Source organism: Phasianus colchicus, chromosome 1 (genome assembly GCF_987193195.1).
Source record: "Phasianus colchicus chromosome 1, bPhaCol1.hap1.1, whole genome shotgun sequence".
Lineage (NCBI taxonomy): Eukaryota > Metazoa > Chordata > Aves > Galliformes > Phasianidae > Phasianus > Phasianus colchicus.
The window spans coordinates 57,740,327-57,764,765 of NC_143436.1; the positions used below are offsets into that span (position 1 = coordinate 57,740,327).

The following is a 24,439-nucleotide window of genomic DNA, read 5'->3' on the forward strand; positions in this document are numbered from 1 at the left end:
AGTTTATAGTAAGTAAACAGTGATTGGCTTCTCTCTTTTTAAGAAGGTTTAAGATCCCCCAGGATAAACTTATTTACAGAATTTGCATTATCATACCAACTGCATTAACAAAGAGAACGTTCATTTGACAGCGGGGACTAAGAAAGAAAAAGCTGCTTGAATGGTAATGGTGAAGACCACAACTCTGAACCCTAAATGTTGCAGGAAAACTGAGAATTGCTTGCAATTCCTTATAAGAACTGAAAGTGTCTAGGGTTTCGTGAATAGACCACAAACTCTGTGACATGAGGCCAAAACATTTTCATCCTACCGTGAAAAGTAAATTGAAAGTTACACAATTATAAATAATGGCATTTTTTGGCAGTATAGTAACATAAGCATCTCACTCTTACTTCCAGGAACAATTTTTCATGTAAATTCCAGTAAGAGTTCCATGTGTTAAGAACTGTTTTCAGTAAACAAAAATTAAGAGTCATAAACTACTATCATTTCACCAATACTTTTCTAAATACTTACTTCCTTTTCTCATGAATATTGCAAAAGATTGTTTGAACGAACACATGCAACGTTACACCACTTCCGGATACTTGTGGGCTTAGTTCCTTCACAGAGTTCCACACATCTTTCAAAATGCCCAATCCTACAATGTTGGTACCTGCAGCTTCATCTGTCACTAATGCAAACTCAAAAGTCAAATGATTTTTCTTAAACGCATAAACAATGAGTGTACAAAACTGGGAAATGTTGCTGGGTTTGGATTCTATACCATTGAACTCTGCATGAAAGGCTTTTTATTTTAATTCTCCAAAATATTGTGTTGTACCTCAGTGTCACAGCAGAAGATCCAGCAATAGAGCACCAAGAAAGCAGAAATCTACTATTAGCCTTTAAATATGTTTTTCTCTTTTTTAAAAACGATTATTTTTACATAGAAGCTGCAATAGTTCACGGAGCAGAAAAAGAATAGCTCCAATGAATCTCATTTTTAAAAATTAAGCACTTTGGAGAGACATCAGTACCAGCTGGCGACAGAGAGAACAGCACCAAGTCAAAACAGAATTGTCTGACTGACTTAAATTTAAGGAGTGTAAAAAAAGCAAAAATGATCTATGGCAAGGTATCTGAACGAAGTTTGTACCACACAGTTGGCCTACTGACATTAGAGGCCATATTAGCTGACATACATCAAGTTTGTATTTTACCTACTATAGAAAAAAAGATTATACAGAACATTCTTATAATTTATGGAATGAAGGATTTTACTGGCATTTCAGAAGTAAAGGTGCTATTCAGGCATTCCATTCCAGACACAACATTTCAAGTTCATCTTTGCTGCTGTGCTTGTTGCTGCCATTGGGCTTCTGTTGGCTCACTCCAAAATACCAAGTGTCTTTAATCATGTATATTATCCACAACAAACATGTTTGTGCACTGTATATCACTAGAAGGCTCCCAATTTTGTGTCAATTTGGAGTATTTCTTTAAGTTACAGAAAAGATATTTTCTAAAAGCTGAATACTAGATTTAAATTGGTGCATCAGAACATATGCAAATCATGAGAGAATATTCCTGAAACTTTAAATAAAACGTACACAGGCCTGGTAATCTGCCAAGTTCACCTGAAGCTTAAAAAATTCCTACATACAATGTACATACATGCCATAGGATGACAACTGCTTGCTCACAAGCAGCAGAGCTTAAAAAAAAATAACGTTACTACTTAAATGTTGCAACATACTGATAGAATTAGTACTGACATCAGAACTCAACAGAATCCACATTATGATACACCATTATAGAAGAACGTGCAACCTCACGTTTTTAAAATGTTTTAACTACAACCCAGGACTTGCCAGTATCATAGTATTCAAGTTCTTTGCAGTAAAGATTTCCACTATTTACAGCACTTAGATAAATCTTGAGGAAAAGGGTTTTTCCACAGTGAATCATAAACTGTATTTTGGGAAACATCATCTCAAGGACAGATATAACACACTGAGAAAGTATGTGGGAAGATAGAAATCATTGATGTTTTCAGCTGCTGCAATACAGAGTACTTCCAAAAACGTGGTAAAATCTATCGAAGAGCCCCTACAGCTTCTTTTCTAGGAGAAATGTTATTAATGCTATTTCTACCTGTACTGAGTCAAGCAGTTACTTCAAATGTTTGACAGTGATTTCCAGGGGTCAGTTAGATCTGAGAAGCATCTCACACAGGGGAAGGCGTTAAGAGCTATGATTACCTAAGAAAGGATTTTATCTACATTCCAGAAGCCATACTTAGCTTTTAATACAACCAATGCTTAATCCATTAATTACTTCTTCCATCCAGAACAAGCAGAAATGTTTTTCTTGTACTCAGACTAGAAAGCCTTGATAAGATGCCCAAAGCTATTACTAATTACAGCCATTAGAAGAAAATTGTATGGTTAATGAGGAGCGTTCTTTTCTATCATCTGTCCACTTAGTTCCCTACCCCTATATCACAATGGTTTTACTCTCCTTCCCCAGCTCCTTCTTTCCAGTGCTGAGAGAAGGGAGACAAGTTAGGTGCTACCTTAGAGCTTCATGCTATTTCTTCTACTCCTAGGCAGCTGGACACAGAGTAACACAAACAGGTTAGAAGGCCCTACTCCAGGTGCTCAAAGAGTCCCTTTTTCTTAACTCCATCAGTAAGAAGTGACAGATCAAAGTAGGGTGACTCTGAGTATGCCTCTTGCAGGAGTAATTAAATATATGCTGAACTCAACATAGTGTCAATTACTTTCAGTATTTCAGGTAATCCATTCTTCTTTCATAGTCAATTGACAAATCCTGAAGTGATGGCTGCAACAATAGCTGTCAGTTTTAAGATCTTATGTAAAACTCATCGAACTCCATCCTCCAAATTAAAAAACCTGTCATGCTTTTTGTGCATCCTCTCACTTGCTCAGACAAGCACAGAATTAAAATCTCATTAGCACCTATTTTCTTGAACAACTCAAACACAAATTCATTTTTATTTTTAAACAAAGTAGATCTTATATTCAATGCAAAAATAATTTACTTAAATTCTTCATATGTTTTCAGAACTGTTTTTATTCAGTTCTTCAGCTTTCCTATGGGCACTTTCTACCCCTTTTATTTCTTTTAATTGAAATGCTCTTTGGTAACCAGACTCGATTACAACTTTACTTGACAGATCTATAGAGGCAGTACCACTACAGGCCAGAAGCCATTATATCAGGTGCTTTAAGTCCTGTAAAGTTCAGCAGGTGCTAAGAGGCATAAGAAACAAGCTATGTAAGCCATAGGAGCATTCAAAAGAATGGAACAAATCCTATGGTACTGAAGCTCCACAGATCAGAAAGTGTCAGCTGTCAGACCTTCAGTAGCTATCAAAAAGCCATGGTTTTGCAGAAAGCAATACAATAACAAACATCTAGTTCACAGCAGCAAAAGGCAACAAGGGAGAAAGCAGAAATGTTCAGTTGCAGGTTCTTATCTAGTAATTAGCTATGTATAATTCCTGTTTGTCTAAGAAAAACATTCTTTCTGATAGCCCCACCAGAGATGATCAACAGGCACAGTCCACAGAAGTCCTTAAGTGCCGCTCACATTTCATGAAGAATCGAGATGATCAGAGCAATGGAAGGAAACAGGTAACTGACATCATCAATATGACAAATTATACAAATATATTTTGGTGAAAGCAAGGTAATATTGTCTTGTACAGAAAAAAGAGACTTTGGCAAAACAATATAACAAGTCAGAAAAAGCTGTATGGAGTTTAAGTTACAGTGCCTCCCTGTTCAAGCGTATACTTGAGTACGTGCTTGAACAGTGACAAGTCCAAGGTGTGAAACTCTGGGGGAAGGTGGAAGTCATGCACAGAAGTCAGTGATGATGCCCAGGTATGGAAACTGAGCAAAAAGCCCAACAGCACTCAGGAGCTCTGTGCACAGGTAGTTTGCATTTCTAATGGATGACAGAAGGATGAGTTATCAATTGAACTGCTTAAGCTAACGTGTGTTCTGCATAATTTCCTGTTCTTTTTATGCATATAAGAACTACTGTATTTTCTTAGTTCTGCAATTTCTGGAAGGAAGCATGTTCTTCACCACTTTATCAAACTACATTCATAGCTTTTTTACATACAACTTCATCCTCCTATCCTGCAGCCACGATTGGTCTGGTCATTCTTCTGATAAGGAGATGAGCACAGAAAGTTGAACTACTAGCTCTAGCAGTGGCAGACTACACTCAGACAAACGGCTGCAAAGTAAATTCTGGAAAAAGCAGTAGTCCTTGCTCTTGGTCAAGACAAAAACAGCCAGAAAGACTAGAAAGGACACACCAGATAGATAACTGTTGCTCAGCTGAAATGAATTGTCAAAAGAAGACAGAAACAAGATTACTGTCTGCATCATGTTACCTCGTAATGTATTTCTTTCTTTTCCTTCCCTCACACTCGAGTTCTACTGCAGGAAATCTCCACACCATGCAAAGGACTGGCTTGCACATTCAATCTCATTACAACATCTAAATATTTCCTGAATACCTTCTGGGACAGGGGACAGCAGCTCCAACACCTGACCATGCTCTTGGAGAAGCATTTCCTAACATCCAACCTAAATGTTACCAGTACAATTTGAAGCCATTCCCTCAGTCCTGTTGCTAGTTACACACATGACTTGTAATAACAGAACATGTATTTCTGTATTATACAAGCACACATTTTTTTCCCCTTGCACTAAAAACAGTGTCTTACATTTCAGTTGCACAAACTTAACTGCTAGAACACACTACTGATCTTCCCTTACTGATAAATATCAGAAATACCGCACAGTTCCCCTCCATCTCCATGGAGAGAGTTAGGTTTTTAGAAGATGAGAACGTACTCTTACTGCAGTTATACTTACATTTAACATAGGATGCTTTGTATAAAGATGTAGATATCACACCAGTAATCTAAACACATTCATTTGTGCACAAACTTACCTCTAAATATATTGATGGTGGGTTATGTTCTCCTCCAAACTTGTCTAACAGCGCTTCTATATGTTCTTGTGTTAATTTAATCATCTGTTTGATATTCCACACCTAAAATAGAAAATTAAATATTTAAACTTAATTAAAACCTAGACAGTCTACAGAATCAGCCCTAAACCAAAACAATCTATATTTCTTAGATATTTAATAACAGAAGCCCATAAATATTAAGAAATCAGTTAGAGTGTACAATGCTATTCTGATCATCCCCTGTCAGTAACATACAGCTTGCTTCCCTGATAAATTTGGTTTTAAAATTCACAAGCCATTGAACAAATAACTTCTGCTGTTTTATTTTTTATGTTTATCAGAACTATATTAAGTACTCTTCTTGCAAGACTCTGTAGTACAATAGAAGTTGGGTTACAAAGTTTAGTGGAGTTCTTCTTTTAAGTTATAAGCAATCTGCATCAACAGCATTCACATAATCCAGACCTAGTGTTTTATTTCTTGATCATAAGCACTTTCTGTAACATGAATTGTACATTCCTCCACCTTGCAAGTTGTTTGTTTTTTTTTTTAAATAGAACTTGGATGTGATTTGAAAGAGACAGTTACCTCCAGTGCTCAGAGAAGACTTATGGCATTGCACTATGAAATAACTCAGGTCATTACATATTTTTCAATGTCTGCAGAGAGCCCATTTCAGTACTTGGAGACTAGTATAGGGAAATAACACTATGAATTCTAATCTTAACACTTATAAGGGCACCAATGCAACTATTCAAATTAGGTAGAAAAAATAGCACTACACATATTTTAGCCCAAACAAATTCAGAAATTTATTGGAAGGAAGAGGGAGAAAAAGAGAAGGATTTCTTCCTCACAGCTACTGCTGTTCAGAAAATTCATTAAAAAAAAAAAAAACAAAAAATAAAAAAAATTGTCAATATTGTTAGACCCAGAATAAAAAAAATAAAAATACAGTGCTTCTTCCAAAGGAATTTTAAGGATTCCTAATATATCTTTTATTTTAACTCATACCTATTTCATGAATTATAATATATACATACTCAAGACTGGGTCTGGACATACAAATTCTGACAACTTACCTCTTCAAAAAGAAGATGCAAGTACATACCAATAACAGAGTCCAACTCAAGTTGGATCAATACAAGTTTTCTAGGTAACTTCAGATGTCCACAAAGACACTCAAAAATACAGAACTCGTATGTTACCTGGGTAATTAAGGTGATGCTCAACAACACCAACTGCCTGCCAACCAACAGCCTGCTAGCAACGCGAGGTCTCACCACCTGCTGGCTGATGCCCAGCAAGCCTTTAGCAGCAGCCACTCCCCAAGCCAACTCCCCATGGCTTTACAGCCTACTGCATGATGTCATATGGTATGGAACAACTCCTGGCCTAATTTAGGACAGCTGAACATCAGAGTGCGATACTCAAGTACTCTGTAGGTAAATTCTCTTAAATTCCACTTCTCAAAGTGGAAGTCAGCTTGCTTCTCAACTTAGAATCAATGTATCGTGGGGATAGCTAGGATTGCTAACCAGCAGCAAAGAGCAGAATTTCTGCATTTTGCTGATGTTTCTTTCAAAGATGGCAAGAGGTAGGCACATGCTTGGCCAAGAGAATGAGCTAGCACCAGCTGCCCGTTTCAATTAACCTGTTCAATATAGGAGTTTTTGATGTTTGCTTACTGCATAAATGTGAACGTGCCATTAACCTGGTGGTGTATACAGAAAATTTATGTCAAACTAAGGAAGAACATCTCAGGATTACTTTCAGAAAACAGGTTTCATTCTATTTTATGCAACTTTTCTTAATCGCTCAGGCTACTCTACCCACATAAGTCATCCTCAACATTCACTATACCTTAATATCAGTAACTTACTACACTTAATGTCTGGTAATGACAGGGAGATAAGATGCTACACCTGCCAGATGAGTTTTCAAACACTTTTTTTGAAGACTGAAAATCAACTTCCTTGCTCATAGGCTATTTTCTACTTGTGTAAAATGATCAGAATGTTCCCGCTCACAAAGAAGCTACTGAATACAAAAATAATTGTAACAAAGCCACAATAAAATGCACATAGGAAGTGTGTTACTTAAGAGAAGTCAGCAAGGAAGTCCAACAGCCTCAAGCAGAGGGCAGAAATTTTCCTGTTGAATTATTACCAGGACAAGAGCAAAAAATTAATGATTAATTTTTTTTTTTTTTAATTTCCTGCCAGTTACTGGATTGCACCATCTAAAGAAGCTGAAGTCTTCTAGAAGACAATATTGCTCAGAGTGGCTGGAAATGGTGCCCTGTATTACCTACTTTATTACTTACCTGAGCTCTAAAGTAAGAGCCTTCCACAAGTGAATCTTGCAAGGAAACTTAGCACGGATTTCTATTATCTTAGAAAGGCAACTCACAGTTAGGAGCACACTGAAATTTATCAAAGTCAGCCACGGCGCTGAATCATTACTCGTTGCTCACAGAAATGGAAAACCTATCTTAAGTGCCTTATACATCAACAGTCTTTTGACAAGCTGAAAAGCTCTCACAAATCTCATACTGACCAGCATATGCTAACTGTAACCAGGTATGCATAAGAGCATGGGACATAGCAAATTTCCAAGCTTCACAACTTCCCTGCACATGGTAACTAGTACTACTTACATAAAGCTACCTTCTGGCATCCTGTATCAGTGAATATATTTATATACTGTTCTTTGTGTCCAGAGCATCCATCATCTAGGTAGCTAATTCTCCTTGAGACTCAACGCCCATGCATGCATACTTCATTCTGTTATGCAGGACCAACAACAACTCCAGTTTAATTGAATGACCTTAAACCTTTCTGTGACTGGAGTTCAGACCTGCTGCCCTGTGCAAGTTACCTGCCGTGACACCAAGATGTCTGCTTCTGCACACAGCACCCCTAACTTCCTCCTCACAGGAATTAAGCCACTAAGGGCTGTAGTTGCACAGCCAGCACTCTCCTCTCCTCGCAAATTTGCCTGCTCAGACATCCTGCCCCAACTCAGTCTGCATCATGCACAGTCAGAGACAAGAAACTTTTACATACCATGTCCCCAGCATACATATCATACAGATGTGGAGTTTTACCATGAGCAAGAGAAAAATAACATCTACTCTTTCTCAATGGCCAGCAGATTTCTGCAGTTTTCTTCTAGTTCTGGAGAAGGCACGCATAAAATGCAGATAAAGGGATTACTGTAAGAAAATTACTGCCATGTATCTTGCAGAAATACAAAACCTGATGCTAGCCTAAGAGAGAGTTGCTAGAAACACTGATGTATTCTGAAGCAGATCTGCAATGCACACAGTACTGTCCATGTACAAGTCCAGCCACAATCCACGGGAAGCAGCACGGCTTTTTTTGAGACACACTGTTTCATTGCAGTTTCACAAAAAAGTAATTAATCCTTTACATCTAGGATAACCTGATGATTTTTTTATTATTATTATTTTTTTTTTTAAGTCTCTGTCCTCTTTGGTAGCATTAGGTTAAGGTTATTCTCTATCACGAGATGAGATTTGATTCTCCTTTTAGTGCTGCTGACAGAAAGAAGCTGACAGAGGCTGACAGGGATACAGACAGATAGAAGACTGGAGATATTCCAGACACTCTGGAATACATCAGCTTGTATCTGCCCATTGTGGATAACCGTGCATTAATTTCACAAATAAGCACTCTCTTGCAATGTAATGAAAAGATGACAACCTATTTCAAGCCAGAGGCAAGTCAGATACAGTAGGAGCCCAAATCCATTCTATTCAGCAAATGCGACAGCTCTGCAATGTGAAAGACTATAAGCCATAAAGTTATTTTTGCATTCTTTGCTGCTTGTCAAAATACGTACTGCCCGAGAAAGCACAAAGTGAAATGCCTTCTCTACCTTTTGCATCTGATATCACAACTCACATCTTGCAGCACATCCCAACACTAACCTCCACATTCGGTAGAAGACACCTGGAAGTTTGAATATATTCCATAAACAACAAAAAAAAGTCATTCTTTGCTCAGAAACGGTATGTCCTGCATTTGGATTATCACAATTGGCAATGATGGATGGTACTTTAATGGGACAAAGCAGCTATTGAAGAATTTGATTTCAAAATGGCTTTACAACGAGGACAGAATTCATTAACACCTATCCAGTACTATTCTAATCAGCCCCTTCAGGCTTCTTTCTCACAGAATCCATGCAATTGTTTAGCCCGCTGGGCTAGTGCCCACTTTGTCAGAAACTGCTTTAGAAAGCTGTCATGTCTGAAGTCATTCTTAGCTGGACTTCGTTAGCTTGAAAATGAAGGGTTGGAGAGTAGGACAGGCAAGGGGACACAGCAATGGGACTAACTCAGAACCCTACCTTGCGGTGTGCACAACAAGAAAACCTGCATTTTCCCACTTTATGAAAAACCACTGCTGCCCCTTTCTCACGTTTTGGTATCTTGTCTTGAGATTTTTTCTCCACTCATCAACTCAGAGCAGTGCTAGCACTCTCCCTTCCTCTTACGAAGCCCACTTTCCATGTTCTGCACTCATACACCAGAATGTAACGTGCACACAGAGTGGGCAAGATAGTCTTCCCTCCAGTTCTAGCTTTTCTCCATCTCTCAAGAGAAGCTTCTCTTAACTCACACACTCTGCTCAGTTTTGTATTTTTCTTGCTCTGACGGCTTCTAATGCTTATCATATTTTCTGTGGTGTAGCAAAAAAATATCATCTTTTAGAACAAGCGTGATGAAAAACACGAGCAGAGGAAAAATTTCACTGAATCAAAAACCAGCTCGCAATGAGATTCACATAGGATTTTATACAAGCGACAAATGCTAACATAGAGACTGCCTTTTCTAGTTTATCTTACCAAATTCAGTACTCACATTTGCAAATCATTTCACTGTGACTCCTATGAAATGTCTGAGAAACCAGCTTTAATGGTATATTTTAATTGTCAGTTAGCTAGATAGTTCAGAATGAGTCTGTTGACTCACAGGAGAGTAAACAAGTTACAGACATTAATATCTACAGACATTACTGTACCCAAGGGAAAAGGTTTCTTTTTCCACAAAAGTGGAAAAATATCCAACTGTGTTTATTGCAGCATTATGTCTGTGAACAAAACTCCCAGCAACTCCCTCCCTGCTCAAAAAAAAAACAGAAAACATCTGACCATGTTAATGCTCGTGTATCAGTCTCACCATTAATGAGGAATTAACAGAAGAAACAATCAACATTAGAACTGCTGAGTAACTGTTCCACCTTGTAACGCTGTAACACAATGGTAAGCACAGCAATGACTGTGTAGTAGTAAAGTGCTAGGCTGCAGCAAGTGAGGATATGCTCAAAGACGGCAGTGGTGGACACAGAAGTTAAGGAAAGAATCTGCTTATCCTTAGAACACCTGAGGTACACAGAGATCTCTAGCAAGATCCCCTTGTCTCCACTGCCAGCCCTTATCTGAGGTCTGTGAAGGGATGGATCCTGGCTCCACCCCTTCAGGTCACTCAGGTGCACTGCATGTACCTGAGCTCCAAGAGTTGGCCCTGACTTCCCACCAGGTGCTCAATCACTGCTTCAGGCCATGACTTAGCATTTCCACTACACACCTGTAAGACAAACACACTCACTAAAGACTTTCATGTCTTACCAGGAGACTTTTATCACATCAAATCCTGGTATAATAAACATTTAGTTTTTACTTAATGTTCCGACATCCCTCATTTCTTTGCAATTCATCAGTTGCAACTGATGGCAATCCACGTCTTTTCCTTAGTTTAATTCTAAAGGCAAATGGCATTGCTCTACTTTTAAAGCAGAATAAACAGCTTTTCAATCTGTCAGGCCGTTCCCTTTCAGGTTGCCTCCTCTTAAACAAAAGGAATTCAGACTTCAAACGTTCCTAATTGCCTGAACCATTTCAGTATACTCAATGAGGAAAAAAACTCTTCTGTGCATCAAGGTAAGTTTTCTGCCACTGTAGTGTGCTGAAATAGCTTGGCAGAGGACCTTATGACTGCTACAGCTGCTGCAGAGTCACCTTCTCTCTCTCTGCACCCACAGGTCAGTGGATGGAGGCTAGCAGGAAGCAGCAGTCTTCCTGTTCAGCTCCAGCTTGCACTCAGTCCCCCGCTTCTACATCACATCTTTGCTGCTTGCTGCTAAGTAGCGTTTGCCTCTAAGCACTGCAAAAAGGAAAGTCAATGTGTTTTCTACCAGAGCAGAACACAGGAGTGTGAAAAATAAGAGGTGTTTGTAGCCGACATTTAAATTGTTAACTGTCAGTTTTTGGTGTCTTTCATCAAACTTAATCTCTTCTTCCACATTCCTCCAGACTTTGGTGCTGCAATTACTATTAGTTGTATTTGTCCCCCTTGGTATTACTGTTGTAGTCACGAGGATCACACAGATCGAATTCTAGCACAATTCACTGTGTTTACATCTACGAATTTTAAAACTTCTCCCAAGACTGTCAAAGGCTAAAAATTAAAAAGGGGGCATGGGGAACAACTATACATATCTATTAATGGCTCTGGGCAGCCTGGTCTGCTGGTTGGCAACCCTGCACATAGCAAGGAGGGTTGAAACTAAATGACCATTGTGGTCCTTTTCAACCCAGGCCATCCTATGATTCTATTATTCCAATTTGAATTTTTATTATTCTAATTTAAGAATGCAATTTTGTTCTAGAAAGGTAACTACCACAGACTTGCAACAAATGAGAATCCCACACAGAAGTGAACTTAAACAATTGTGCATCCACCAGACTATTGCTCCACATGTTAGCACTGAAGACAAGTCATATTTGTGATGGAAAGCAAGCAGCCAACAACCAGCTAATTACAATAATTGGATCTAAGAAGCAAATGCTAGCCAAGCAGGGCTCTTACACAGGCTGGGTCACATTAATTAAACTGACAAAACGTAGTCTCTCCTGAACTACAGAACCTATTCTGCTCTCTCCTTGCCAGAGCACACAATTCATTAGACTGCCTAGAAAAGATAAACAGCACCTACTCAAAAGTTCATGTTATCAATCCACAAAAATCATCTGCTATACTCTTCACAATATTCAACCATTAAACTGTTACGACATGGTGCACGTGCTTTCTACTAGCTGGCTAGAGAACGTAAAAGACAGTTGAAATTATCAGTTGAAACTAGAGTATATTTGTGTTAAGTGTGGCTATGATCCAATAAAGGAGCTGAGGCATCGTGTTTTTATCTTAAACAGATATCAAAATTATAAAACAAAACAAAAACAACACAAAACAGGTACAAGTAATTTGCCCGTAGTCTTGGAAAACAGACACAAATAGAAACTGCCATAGAAACCACGTTTTCCTGGATGGCATTTAATGTTCAGCTCAGCAGCCCAGACTGCCTACTAACTCCAACAGCACCATGAAAAATGAAATAACTTCCAAGGTAGGATTGGCTCTATGCCATTCATTGTACAAAGAGTTTGGAAGGTTTTAAAAACAAATAAATAAGATAGAACACACGTGGTGATGGAATAGTGGTAAAGAAAGGTCTGCTTCAGAAAACTGGAAGAAATCTGAAGATTTTCATTCAGTCTTCAGCTGATTAAACTAGAGAATTACTTATCACATAAAACCTGCTGCAAGATCTATAACCTGTGACTGCTCAATCTAGAGACTGAGACAAGTTATATCAATTTCTAACTAGCAGCAAGAGCTTAAGATCAATCACAATTATTTATTATCACTAACAAATAGTATTCTAGTCAAATTATGAAAATACTGAAAGAAATTCTTTCTGAAAACTACCTTAGATGATGCTAAAGACTCCAATTGAAATCCACATTATATAAAATTATAGAGAAGGTTTTAAGACCTATTAAGACATAATGAGTAGATTTACAATACCAGTTCAAAGGCTGAGGCCACAAGCACACAGATCTTCCAGACACCTACCTACATGCTACCAACTTCTTCAAGTCATAGGCATGTTTTATTTCATGTTGATTTTACAGAGCTTTTCAAGCGTTATTAGTAAGTAACTTGCGCTAGAGAGGGAAGGAAAGTTAGGCATGCTGCTATTCTACATCTACCCTCAAAAACAATCCTGCTGTCCAAAATAAAGTGGTCCAAAAATGCCGACTAAACACAATGTAACTGCATTTGAGAATTATTTCCAACTTTGCAGCAGGTTTACCAACAGCTTTACTACTGTCTATGCTGTCTGAGATGCCTCACCACACAACAGTGAGGATATTACTGCTGATAGCCCCCTTCTTTCTGTAAGAAAAAAACATCTTAGCAACCCTATGATGCAGCAGTTTTAATCAGTAAGTACATATTGTTCACTAACAAACTTGCCTGCCTCCTAGGTGCAAGATTTTAAAGAAAGCTGGTAACTCTCACGTAGAAATTTCATCTCCCTTTCATAGTATAAGTTGTGCAAGTATAGTGGGACAGTAGCTCTCTTGATCTGAAACTTAGGAGAACACACACTTCCTTCAGTGCCCAAAGGCATTCATATGATCTCGACTACAGTCCCGATAGCATGGATAATTCACTGTACCATGCAGGTATAGTGCTTGGTGACAAGAAGCACCACTTTGAAGAGAGCACAGGTTCTGTATTCTGACCCTTCCTGCTCATAGGGGTCGAAACTCCTAGGGCAGGCTGACAGCTGGCAGCACTGCTGCTTGGCAACTTCTGCCTGCACAGACAGCACCTTTGGACAACGGAGATGGGTTAAAATCAGACCACACCATCATCTTTTTCCCTTTTGCCAGGGGCAAAGTATATAATTATATGTATTATATATAACAATTATGTAATGTTATCAGAAAGAACTGAAAAAGTCACTGCTGCCTATATATAATTATTATATATATATAAAAATATATATATCTATAAAAATATAAATATATATATACACACTCATACACTAAATGAGGTGGAGTAACAAGCCCAACACTTGCAGCAAGGAGTTTAAACAGGAAAAAAAGGCATGCAATTCTGCATTAAGCAGCCACGTATAACTTCAGAACTGGTCACAGGAGAGGAAATCAGTTGCATAAATACAGATTTCATCATTTTGGAAAGATGCTGTGCAGGAGGACAGATGAGGATTGCATTGTAAGCTCCAAAAGCTCAAGAGCAACTGGAAGAAAGAGACATGTTGATTGTACACCTCCTGCTATATTCTGTAGTAGTTGTGTGCACACATACAGATGTATGAACAGCTAAAAATTATGAAAACCATCTAAGACATCAGAAAACAAAATCCTGTAGCCAGGACTCTCATGTGGCCAAAGCTGCAGGGAAAGTATGCCTGCTACACAAGAAGCCCATGGAAGACCTTCGCATCATTGGCACACTGGGAAAACTACGGCATGTCAATGCATTTCTATGAACTGTACACCCAGAAGCAACCCAGAGAAATTAAGTAAGATTGTTACAACTGAGCAAGAGGAAAATTAAGACCTCAAAGATTTAAGGTGTCAGGTAGAGAGTTCTCATTCAAATACAGAACAAAAACCAAACCAAACCTGAAGGGCACTTTGTGGTAATTTCATGGGACAAAGGTGGCCTTAATAAACAAGGTGGGGGGGGAACAAGAATCAAGCCCACCACACTAGCACTATTCTATCAAACCACATCCTTTTTGTCACCTACTTCGTAAGGGACTTGGAGCTCACCAGATGCCTTGCTGAGTTCATTAACCTTGCAGAAAACAAACCTAGCATAAGTGATGTTGATTTTCTTCAGCATTAGTGGATCGATTTCAGAAGGCTGTACGTGGCACCCACGTGGCTCAGCACGGATCTGGCTGAGTGCATGGGAGGAGGCACACAAAATGGCCACATGTGCCCCTCTCAGTGGCAGGACACTGTCTGATGTACCACAGGCACAGTGAGCAGCGTTAGTCATCCAGGAGTAGCATTCTGACAGGGCGTTTCTACTGTACCGTTGCTCTTCAAAAGCAACTTGTTCAGATTGAAACATGCTACATAAAAATTGAAAAAGTGTCTCTGAGAAGAACCTGTAGCTTCTACATAAGGCTGGACTTGAACTATCCATTTCATATAGTGAAACCCCCTTTTATCTCTTTTGCAAGTACATACAAAACTCTATTCCCTCCCAAGCAAAATTCACCCTCAAATCTTTCATGCAACTTTTCTATCGGCGCAATAACTAATAAAACTGAACTATAAACTTGTTAAAAAATAACAAAGCAAAGCAGAATAGGGGAGCTCTCTCATCTGGCCAACTGCATGCAACAAAAGAACTGCCTTTCCTGACTACAACAAGCGTCAAGAAAGATACTATTAGAACAGCATTAAAAATGAGACACTTCACAGTTTAACAAGTAGAAAAAGCCTAAGAGCTCAAGTACTAACACACATTCACAAAAATACAGCCACATACTTTGTATCCAACCAATTTGTGGATATCCACACAGATAGAAAGCAATCCCTGAGATACCAAAGCTTTTCTAAATATACTCATCTAATAAGCAAGTTCTGTGTAATCAAACAAACTACCACAGGACAGAGCTGTTAATCCCATTGCCTTCTGGGGGGGAAAAAAACCCATCATCAGCAGAAATCTTTTTAAGGTCCCCCCTAAACTCAAGTATTTGAAGGTTACATTCTAGCATTCGATCTGCCCTGCCAAGACTGAACCATAAAAGTGTATAGAAGAAGACGAGGTTATCAGAACCACTGCCTTCCCGACACCTGGCTCAACTATCCTCCATCACTCCTGAAATATATTTGCCAGTGCAGGTGACAGAATCTACTAATCGGTTCTTGTATAAGCTAGCTAAGAAAGTCTATTTTCATGCTCCTGTCCCCAGCCATAAAGAAAACAGCGTGTTAGTAACTCAAAATGATCTCCTCTGTCACCATTCAGACACACTACTTCTGGCAGTAATAACCACGAGTCTGGAGAACAAAATATTTGCAGTCTTTTTTTGCATCAAATTTGACAATTCTCTCTGTTTTTCAGTCTTTCCCCAAAGATCTGATCTGCTAGACCTCACATCTCCCTTGCTACCCTCCTCTAGGTTCTCCCCATCTACTTGAAGCTGCAGCCGAAAGTCAGACAAGCACACTGAGCTAAGGACTTGCTTCTGCTGTGCAAAAAACCATCGCACTTATCTTCTGAGATATACTCCTGCAGAACGTTGGCTGGAAATGAAGCATCTTGTAGCCAAAGTTTAACCTGGTCTCACAATTAAATAGAACGCCATTCACCTACCATAAAGTTAAATCTGTCACTGAACACAAAAGCAACAAAACATAACTGAGATCGAACTGAAAACGTATTCTCAAAACTACGAAAGCAATGAGAGAAAAAAAGAACATTGACTTTTCTTAGCATACCAACAGGATTGCTTCATGAGAGCCCACTGGTTATTTCATTTCAGGTTAGAGGCATCTTTTCATGCTAAATTTTTTCTTCCTCTTAAATCTGTTTTGTCAGATTAAGGTTTCTGAATACATAGCTAATATTTATGCCAGATCAACTCCATCACTGCCACCTAGAAAGCCATCGGTTGCCCAACAGCTCAGAGCCTCACTTCACAACTTTCAGTCATTTTTGTCTTCAAAAAGCACTTCAGGGCACAAAGCTCCAAGTACAGAAAATCCCATTTGAATTATTTAATAACGGTGTAAATAATCTCTAGCAACAAGAACAGAGCCTTTTCTCCCAGCTGTCATGCACACTACTGTATCAACAACCCTTACAACACTCTAAAAGCCTTCCATCCAAACAATCTCTCGTCCTAAGAATCACAGGGTAAGAGCCAGGCTGCATGTCCCTGGGTGTCGGTGCTCCCCCCAGGCAGAGAATGGTGAGCAGAAGAGGACAATTTCCCCTAATTCACATGCCCCTGCTCTTATGAAATCCTTATGCCCCTGCAAAGGACTTATTTCCTAAACATACCGTTCTTACGTCTGCATGTGAAACTGCTCTTCCTAAACTTGGATTCAATATAGAAAAAATGCCTTTGCAGTTACTACACTCTTACGTAACAGCTTCATTATCTGAAGAATTTTAGTATCAGCAGTTATGCTGCAAGGGCAGCTCCTGAAGCACCAGATTCATTATTTGATTCAAAACTGGCCACGAGTTGAATGATATGCCATAAACTGGTTTGTCAGAACTCCAAGCCTTGAACTCGTTAGCAATACTGATGTAGCTGTAACCAACATTCGTTTATGATCTTGACACAGAACACCCCCTTTACCATAGGATTTCAGCTGAGTTTGTGTCTGCCTGCTGTAAGGTCTACCAAAGATTCTCCTTGTCTGCCCTCCTCTTACAGCTGTAAACAGCACAGAATGGAAGGTTTTCCCCCTGGAAATCAGGACTGTGTTTTCCTAAAGACTGCAGAGGGAACTATAGAACTAAAACCCTTCTAGGTGCCTCCTCTAAATACATGAAGTTGTGCTCCTTGACATGCTTCCACAGCAAGGTTACCTAGCCTAGATTTACATTCCCTTGAAGGGAAACAGAACACCAAAACACACACTTACATGAGTCAGATATAAGTACTTCAGAATTTTCTGACTTATGTCACCTTGCATCTGTATTATGGTTACGCTGACTTGTTTTTGTATTAAGAATAGTTTTCACTTCAACTTGATCAGCAATTATTTGCTCTTAAGCTTTATTAAAACCCGTTTTAGATGGCGTAATATATATACTGCAAACAAAAGGTAATTACCTACGACTTGAGGAAGAGCTAGCTAACTGACGAACAAAACCACATCAAAAAATAAAAACTCTAGTACCAGCTCTGCCTCAGACCTGTGTGCTTCATCATTTCCAATGTATAGAAAGCAAAAACTTGAAAAAAAAACATTAACAACACCACACGCTCCTTAACTGTGCATTTATGCACCCATGCTTCAGAGATACTGAGCCCTCCAGCTGGCATGTGTGCCAGGCAGCAGGCTGCTTCACTGTCTTTCTTATACAGAGATGTAACATACAAAAGGGAAAAACAAAAAAAACACACACAAAAAACAACAACAATTTAAAAAAAAAACAAAAAAACAAAAACCAAAAAACCCTCACTGCATAATTTTGCATTTGGAGTGAACTCTTATGTCCCACACAAGCAGTTCTGAAGTTCAAGTGACATCTCTTGTGGTATGAAAAAGAGATTTGAATAATTCCTTTATCAAGCCACTGTCTTCCTCTCTTCTCTCCCATGCACCGCAGTTTATTTATCCCACTCAGCTGTATTACCACGACTGAATCCAGGGCCACAAAATAAATAGTTACTCTAACGATTCCGCTGATATTGACATTATTTTTAATGGTGGAAATAACACAGCAATTCACTTCCACGTAGAGCTGCACCAGCACGATCAGGACAATAAAAGCCAGCGGGATGCTTTCTAAACTCATTTTGCTGCTGAAAGAAAGCATTTGTAAAAGTCCAATCTTTAGGTATTTAGGTTTCTCAACCAGCAAAGAGTTCCTCCTTACTCAGGAAAGCTAAGAGTGGACTCGCATTACACAAAGCATTTAATCATCTTGCTGTTGAGGTGCAAAATATGAGCACAGTGCTGAGCTTTGACTTCCTTCAGCAAGGTGAGCAGGTAGCTCCTTAAGATGGGCAAGTCTTACCTCTCAACAGCACCAACAGCGGAAGCCTCCTTCCCTTTTCTCCTCTCTAGCCATCTACTCAGCATGAGCTCTAGCGCTTGCCAAACTTCTCAACTCATGAATTCCATGCCATTCCACAAAGCTATTAATACAGAAAAGGCATTATTATCCAGTGAGCTGGAGCCAAATGGGACCTCTTGGTGAGCCGAGGCCCAAGGCCTACTCACCTCTCCAAGTGGAGGTAGGGGCAGAGAACAGCCTGTCCCAGGGCAGCAGCGCTGCTCAGGGCTCAGAGCGCCGTACAGATCACACAGACCCGCTCAGGAAGGCTGAGCTGAAACGGCCTTCAGCAACCAAAGCCCTGAACGAGGAGGCAGAGTCTCTGGCAGCTGTGTTTACCTCTAAAACAGACTTGACATACGATATGTGGCAAATAGCTGAGACTTCGGTGCCTACACTGTTCAGAACTGCAGAACAGCCAGCGTTGCTACTGCACATCGTAGTCCACCTCCTGAGAATGCTTCAGAAGTGCCAGCGCCTCAAGCTTTAACCCCCGTACAACAGGCAGCGCTGCTCCGTGCGGGGCTGGGAAGTTAAACAAGGTGCCCCACAGCACAGGAAGTCTGCCACAGGGCTGCAGATGGGGGCCTGCCACCCCCCACGCCGTCCGTTGGCGTTTCTTAACGCTCCTCGTACACAAATCGCAACGCAGGCCGACAACAAATCGCACCGAACTCTATTTTTTCAAGCGCTTCAAAACCGCCCGGGTCAAGAGATTACAAAACAGCTCCGCGAACGCCTGCCCTCGGCTAACTCGCGGTGTGACAGCACGGGGAGCGGTGCCCCCGCCGCCCTTCTCCGAGCCGGCCGGCCGGGCGGGCGATGCCCACGCCGAGGGCCGGGGAAGCCCCATCCCGCCACCCCCGCTCCGACACGCAGCCCCAGCCCGAGCGCTCGGCGCGGGACGGCGGCGCGGAGCCTCTCCGCCCCGCGACCGCTGCGCTCTGCCCGCCACCGGAGAGGAGGGGGAGGGCCGGGGCCTCCCCCGAGCGGGGATCCCCTCCGCCGCCGCCGCCGCACGGGCCGCGGCCGTGCGGTCCGGCGAGGCGGGAGGGGGCGGGGACCCGCGGCAGCCGCCGCTCGGCCTTACCTCCTCCGGGATGGCCGGGTCGCCGCCGCCGCTCCCGGCGTAGCAGGCGCCCAGCACGGGCGGCGGCGGCTCGGGCTCCGTGTCCCCGTTGAAGAGCGAGGCCCCCTCGGCGCTGCTGCCGCTGCTCAGCGCCGCCATCTTGGATCGAAGCGCTGGGGCGAGGGAGGGGGAGGGGGGAACCGCGTCCCCGCCGCCGGGACGCCCCCAGCCGCGACCCGTAGTGGGAGGGGGAGGGGGGCGAGCGCAGATCCCGGCCGGCTCCCGGCGGCCCGCGCCACCGCACGTCACGCCCGGCCCGTGACGTCACCCAGAATCGCCGCCGCGCTCGCCGCGCGCCTGCGCCGCGGCGTCACCGGGAAACACCCTGACGTCACGGCGCGACCGCCCGTCGCCCTGGGAACTCGGACGTGGGCTCGCGGCCCGCCCCCCGCCCCAACGCCGCCGCAGCGCCCCCTAGCGGCGGGTGCTGCGCAGCGCCCAACGAGCGCCGTGCGGAGTTGCCGCCGCCAGCTGCCCCAGCGCTTCCTTCAGCTGCGCGATGTTACCGCGGCTCTGAGGGAGATCTCTGCGTACGAAGCAACAGTTGCGCCGGCACACCCGCTGCTGCATGAAAAGTCACTTCTTCGCCTGACAAAGTTGTGCCTACCGTCGTTAGAGTGGAAATAATTGGTTCTGAGATTGATTAAAAATATCTTCACGGCAGTCTAACGCTTTATCTACCGTGCGTTAAGCGAGGGAGGCTCTGGCTGCCAGGCCACGGCCTGCGAGTGCCCTGAGCTGCTCCTGTCCTCTGCTGCCAACCGGAGAGGAGCAGGGATGGCGGGTGGTGCCCGCAGCTCAGCAGCCAGCTCTGTGCCCAGCAGCTGCTCCCGAAGTGCCGGTGGGAGCGCAAGGACCCTTCCCCAAAAGTGGCAGTGCTCTGAAGTAGAAAACGGGCCCGTATCTTATTACTGCGTGCCGCAGCCATCGAATGCTGCTTCTGAAAGCTCCACCAGGAGTTTCAAGTCGCTCTCGTGGTGAAAATGTCTTTATGATAATACCGGACCAACGGGTTGCAAGATAGAACGACGGTCTCAGAGCTTGTAAAGGCTGTTGTATCACAAGCCGATACAGTTTATGGTAGTCAATTACTGCTCTAACTTGGAACGCGCAAGTGCAAACACCCTTATCTTTGTTTTGCTTCGGCTGTGAACATTTAACCATACAACCACTGAGGGTAATAATCCTGATGATAGATGTGAGGTTTATATTTCACCTTTCTCACTGAGGCCACCAGTGTGTTAAAGCATTTACAAATGAATTTAATAATGGCAGTAGTGCAGAATGGTGAATAAATGCAGCATTCATGAAATGTGTGGACACAGCAAAAACACCACGGAGTCTATGATACTCAATGTCTTGAAGAGGAGGCATGAATTTAATGGTGGGTCTTTCCTACACAGAGCTACCCAATACTGAACACCTCCTGAACACAAAAGAGAAATAAAATAATCCAGTTAACACTTAATAAAGGAGCCTAGGATTTCTTATGGCAGATGGCCAGCCATGCAGTCACCAAAAAGGTTGCACAAATCTGTAAGAACCAAACTCACCAAATTGAGAAGTTTCTCTCAGGTACATGCATTACTGAGCAGGATAATAATCAGCACTTCTTGCTATCAAATTAGAGTTAGCAATGGCAGTGAAAAGCATGCACAGACTCAGGAAAATAACACATGTGCTTAGATCACATTTCTCCAGGACAAGTTTCTCTGGCCTTTCCATGGAAAAAAGGCAAAGCTAATATGAAGTGGCTCTCACAGTACACATCTTGTTAATGTTATTGGAAAAGCTAACAGACTAATCTGGGTTAACCAGTAAATGAAGTGCTGTTGTTTCAGTGAAATTTATACTGAGGAATAATCTAGGCTTGATGTGCATGACAGTCATATCCCTTGGTTTACTCCTCAAAAACAGGTCACGTTTATGCTAGCATAATTAGCAGTACAATTCATAGGCTACTATCAACCTGTGCCTTGCAGTACCTTTACCTGTGCTTTTAGCAATCTTGCATCCCTTCATTCTTGAGCTTCTGATTTATTTTTTTTTCCCCCAGAAGATTTGCTTTCATGTAAAACACATTTGCTAAACTTTGTTGTTACATTTGATGTTCTAAACCCTGGTATTGAAAGCTGATTTCCAAAACTAGGACCAGGGCAAAGAGTTACTACCAAAATTTCTACTTTTTCTATGCTTTCCTTTGTTTGGTGGAACCCATACCTAATGGTGAATAGAATTTCTTACACTTTCAAATGATGGAACCTTTGATCTCTATGCTCAATCCACCTTGAAGAAGGAAAAATCATTTTGAACTGTGACTATCTCTTGTTGATAGGAAATCCTATCCGATGAGAACTGATACCATCTAAATCTTTTACCTGGACTAGTTTTTATTGTCTACATAGATCCAAATCAAACTCATTATAGATCTAAAAAACTATTTGCTATCAAATTCACAGCCACTGAGGGCACTGTCTAGTTGATTTCTACAATGCAGTGTAGCCTGTTTATCTAGTGTTGCAGCAAGAAAATCATACTTGCAAATGCAAAACCTGCCACCTCCCATCAATTCTGTAGTTATGCATCGATGTTTAATCATCTTCAGAATTATTTGGTTCGGATCAGAAAAAAAATGGGCTGTTCAAAGACTGTTCAGCTGCCTTGCCCTCCAGAGTATCTTGCTGATCTAATCAACATCTGAACCTCCAGAAAAGAATGTTTCAGTGAGTCAGTGAAAAATCAGATGGTTATCTGACAGCAGCCATCTTCTTGGGAGCATTTGAACACATCTTTATCCTTTCCCTCGAAAGGTTTAGTTTTAGTGAGATGCCCCAAAAGAAGAATAACCAAAAGGGCTATTAGATGAAACTTCGTCCTGGTCTTATTTCTAATTTACTCTTCATGGAGGACAACAGCAACAACAAAGAAGAAAAAGAAAAAAAAATACAGATGTTGATGGAAGACAGATACTAATGACAACAGTCATGTTCCCTGTAACCTGGACAAGGAAATTTGAAGTAGAACATTCATTGCCCACAGTTCTCTTGTTACCTCATTACTGTTGAGAGCAACATATACTTAAGGAAGTTGCTCTCCAAAAATGAGAATGTTGAAAAGATTTACTGAGGAAAGAACCTTGATTTTTGTTCAATTACCCTTAGCATCCATTTAAACATATTTTGCTATTGCTATGTTTTAAGATATTCTGTGCATCTTTTGGTATTTCAAGAGAATTCTGTCTGATTGCTCCGAGATTAGGCAACTGAGAATGCACGGCTGATGTTTTTACAATTTCTGTACAGACAGTATGTATTTTTCCCTTTGGTAGCCTCTTGCAAGCTTTTAGTTTGGGACATTTCCCATTCCACAGCCCAGCTGAACCTCAAACTTTCATATCTTCAGTGAAAAATCATTGTATTCAGATTGTATTCAGATGGTGATTTAAATTTGGCAGCTAAACAATCTCATTGGTTTTTTGCCTTTGAATGAAATACATTACCAGAAATGATGAGTGGAAATGGAGGAAAAAAAGGTAGGGAGAAGCAGAAGAAAATATCAGTCCACAAAGTTCTTAACTCAGTTTTCATCCTACTATTAAAAGCAATGTTGATATAACAAACTTTCTTTCATGTATAAATAAAATATTCAGCATTTTTTTATAATGATATTGGACATATTTACATAGTTTTCATTTGACTCTAGCATATTTTTCTTTTAGAGTCATTACACTTTGCTTTGAAGCCAGTGTGTGAGAAGGCCTGGGGCATGGGACAGGTGGGAGGACCGGGGCAATGCTGTGACTTTGTATGCAGGTCTCTTTCATATTCTGCTCAGTACTGCAAGAGCAAAATGGCAGCCTGCTTTCTTCCTTATCTTAGTGCTGACATTAGGGTCCAGAATTGTATGTAACTCAGTGTTCTGCCTTTCTCTCTGCTGGCCTCCTGCCCTTGCTTGCATACAGGCATGAGGAGCTGAGAAAATGACACATTTTGTTGAACAGCAGCGTAACTACTGATGGGTGCAGCAGAGGAGGAATCATCACAGGAGAAGAGGAGCCCTGAAATCACTGCTACGAGAACAGAAGTAGCAGTCAGTGAAAATGGAGACGGAGGGATGTGACAAAAGATCAGATGGAGGGAGAATGAAGATGAAATAGACACTGGAGGAGATGCTGCCCTCCTAGGAAACATGGGAATAGGGAGCGTTGATTTTCCTGACATAATTCACTGAATCCAGGACCAAATCTTGAGTTTGGGAGAATTAGTCAAGACCACCCCATTAGCTTTGAATCTCTTACCATTGCTTCAGTGTATTCAACTCATTCAGATATCTGATTTCTGAATCCTTTGTGTTGGACAGCGATAAGCTGATCAGCTTTAAAGACTAAATAGACTTAGATTCCTAGCGTTATTATTCCAGTGTGAACAATCACATTTCATAACCTAAAACCATCCCATTTAGGCACAAAAGAAGCTAATGTGATTGAGTGAGTTCCAAGAAAGGGAAGAAAAGAATCCCATGTCAAGCAAGTTATTTTGCTGTTCAGAAAATGACTATTCAATCATGTTCCAGCCTTAAGATAATGCCCAGGCTAGCTGAGCACTCCCAGCCTGAATAGCTGCTGTAATTTGATTCTGCAA

At 41.2% G+C, this 24,439-nt stretch overlaps 1 protein-coding gene across 5 annotated transcripts in view; it reads right to left on the minus strand.

Moving 5' to 3' along the window:
• Positions 1–20,105, minus strand: part of BRAF (B-Raf proto-oncogene, serine/threonine kinase) — a 77,023-nt gene extending 56,918 nt beyond the window's left edge. Inside the window, exons 1-3 of one of the 5 annotated variants that reach the window (XM_090144379.1) lie at positions 18,838–19,545; positions 18,632–18,752; positions 4,981–5,082 (exon numbers count right to left, since the gene is read on the minus strand). In XM_090144379.1, coding sequence (XP_090000505.1) covers positions 4,981–5,064 — 84 coding nt within the window. In that variant the 5' untranslated portion in view covers positions 5,065–5,082; positions 18,632–18,752; positions 18,838–19,545. Of the gene's footprint in view, positions 1–4,980; positions 5,083–18,631; positions 19,546–19,760 lie in introns of those variants that run through there. The other 4 variants (XM_031589796.2, XM_090144366.1, XM_031589795.2 and 1 more) reach the window with 4 other exon arrangements.
• Between the last annotated feature and the right edge of the window lie 4,334 nt (positions 20,106–24,439).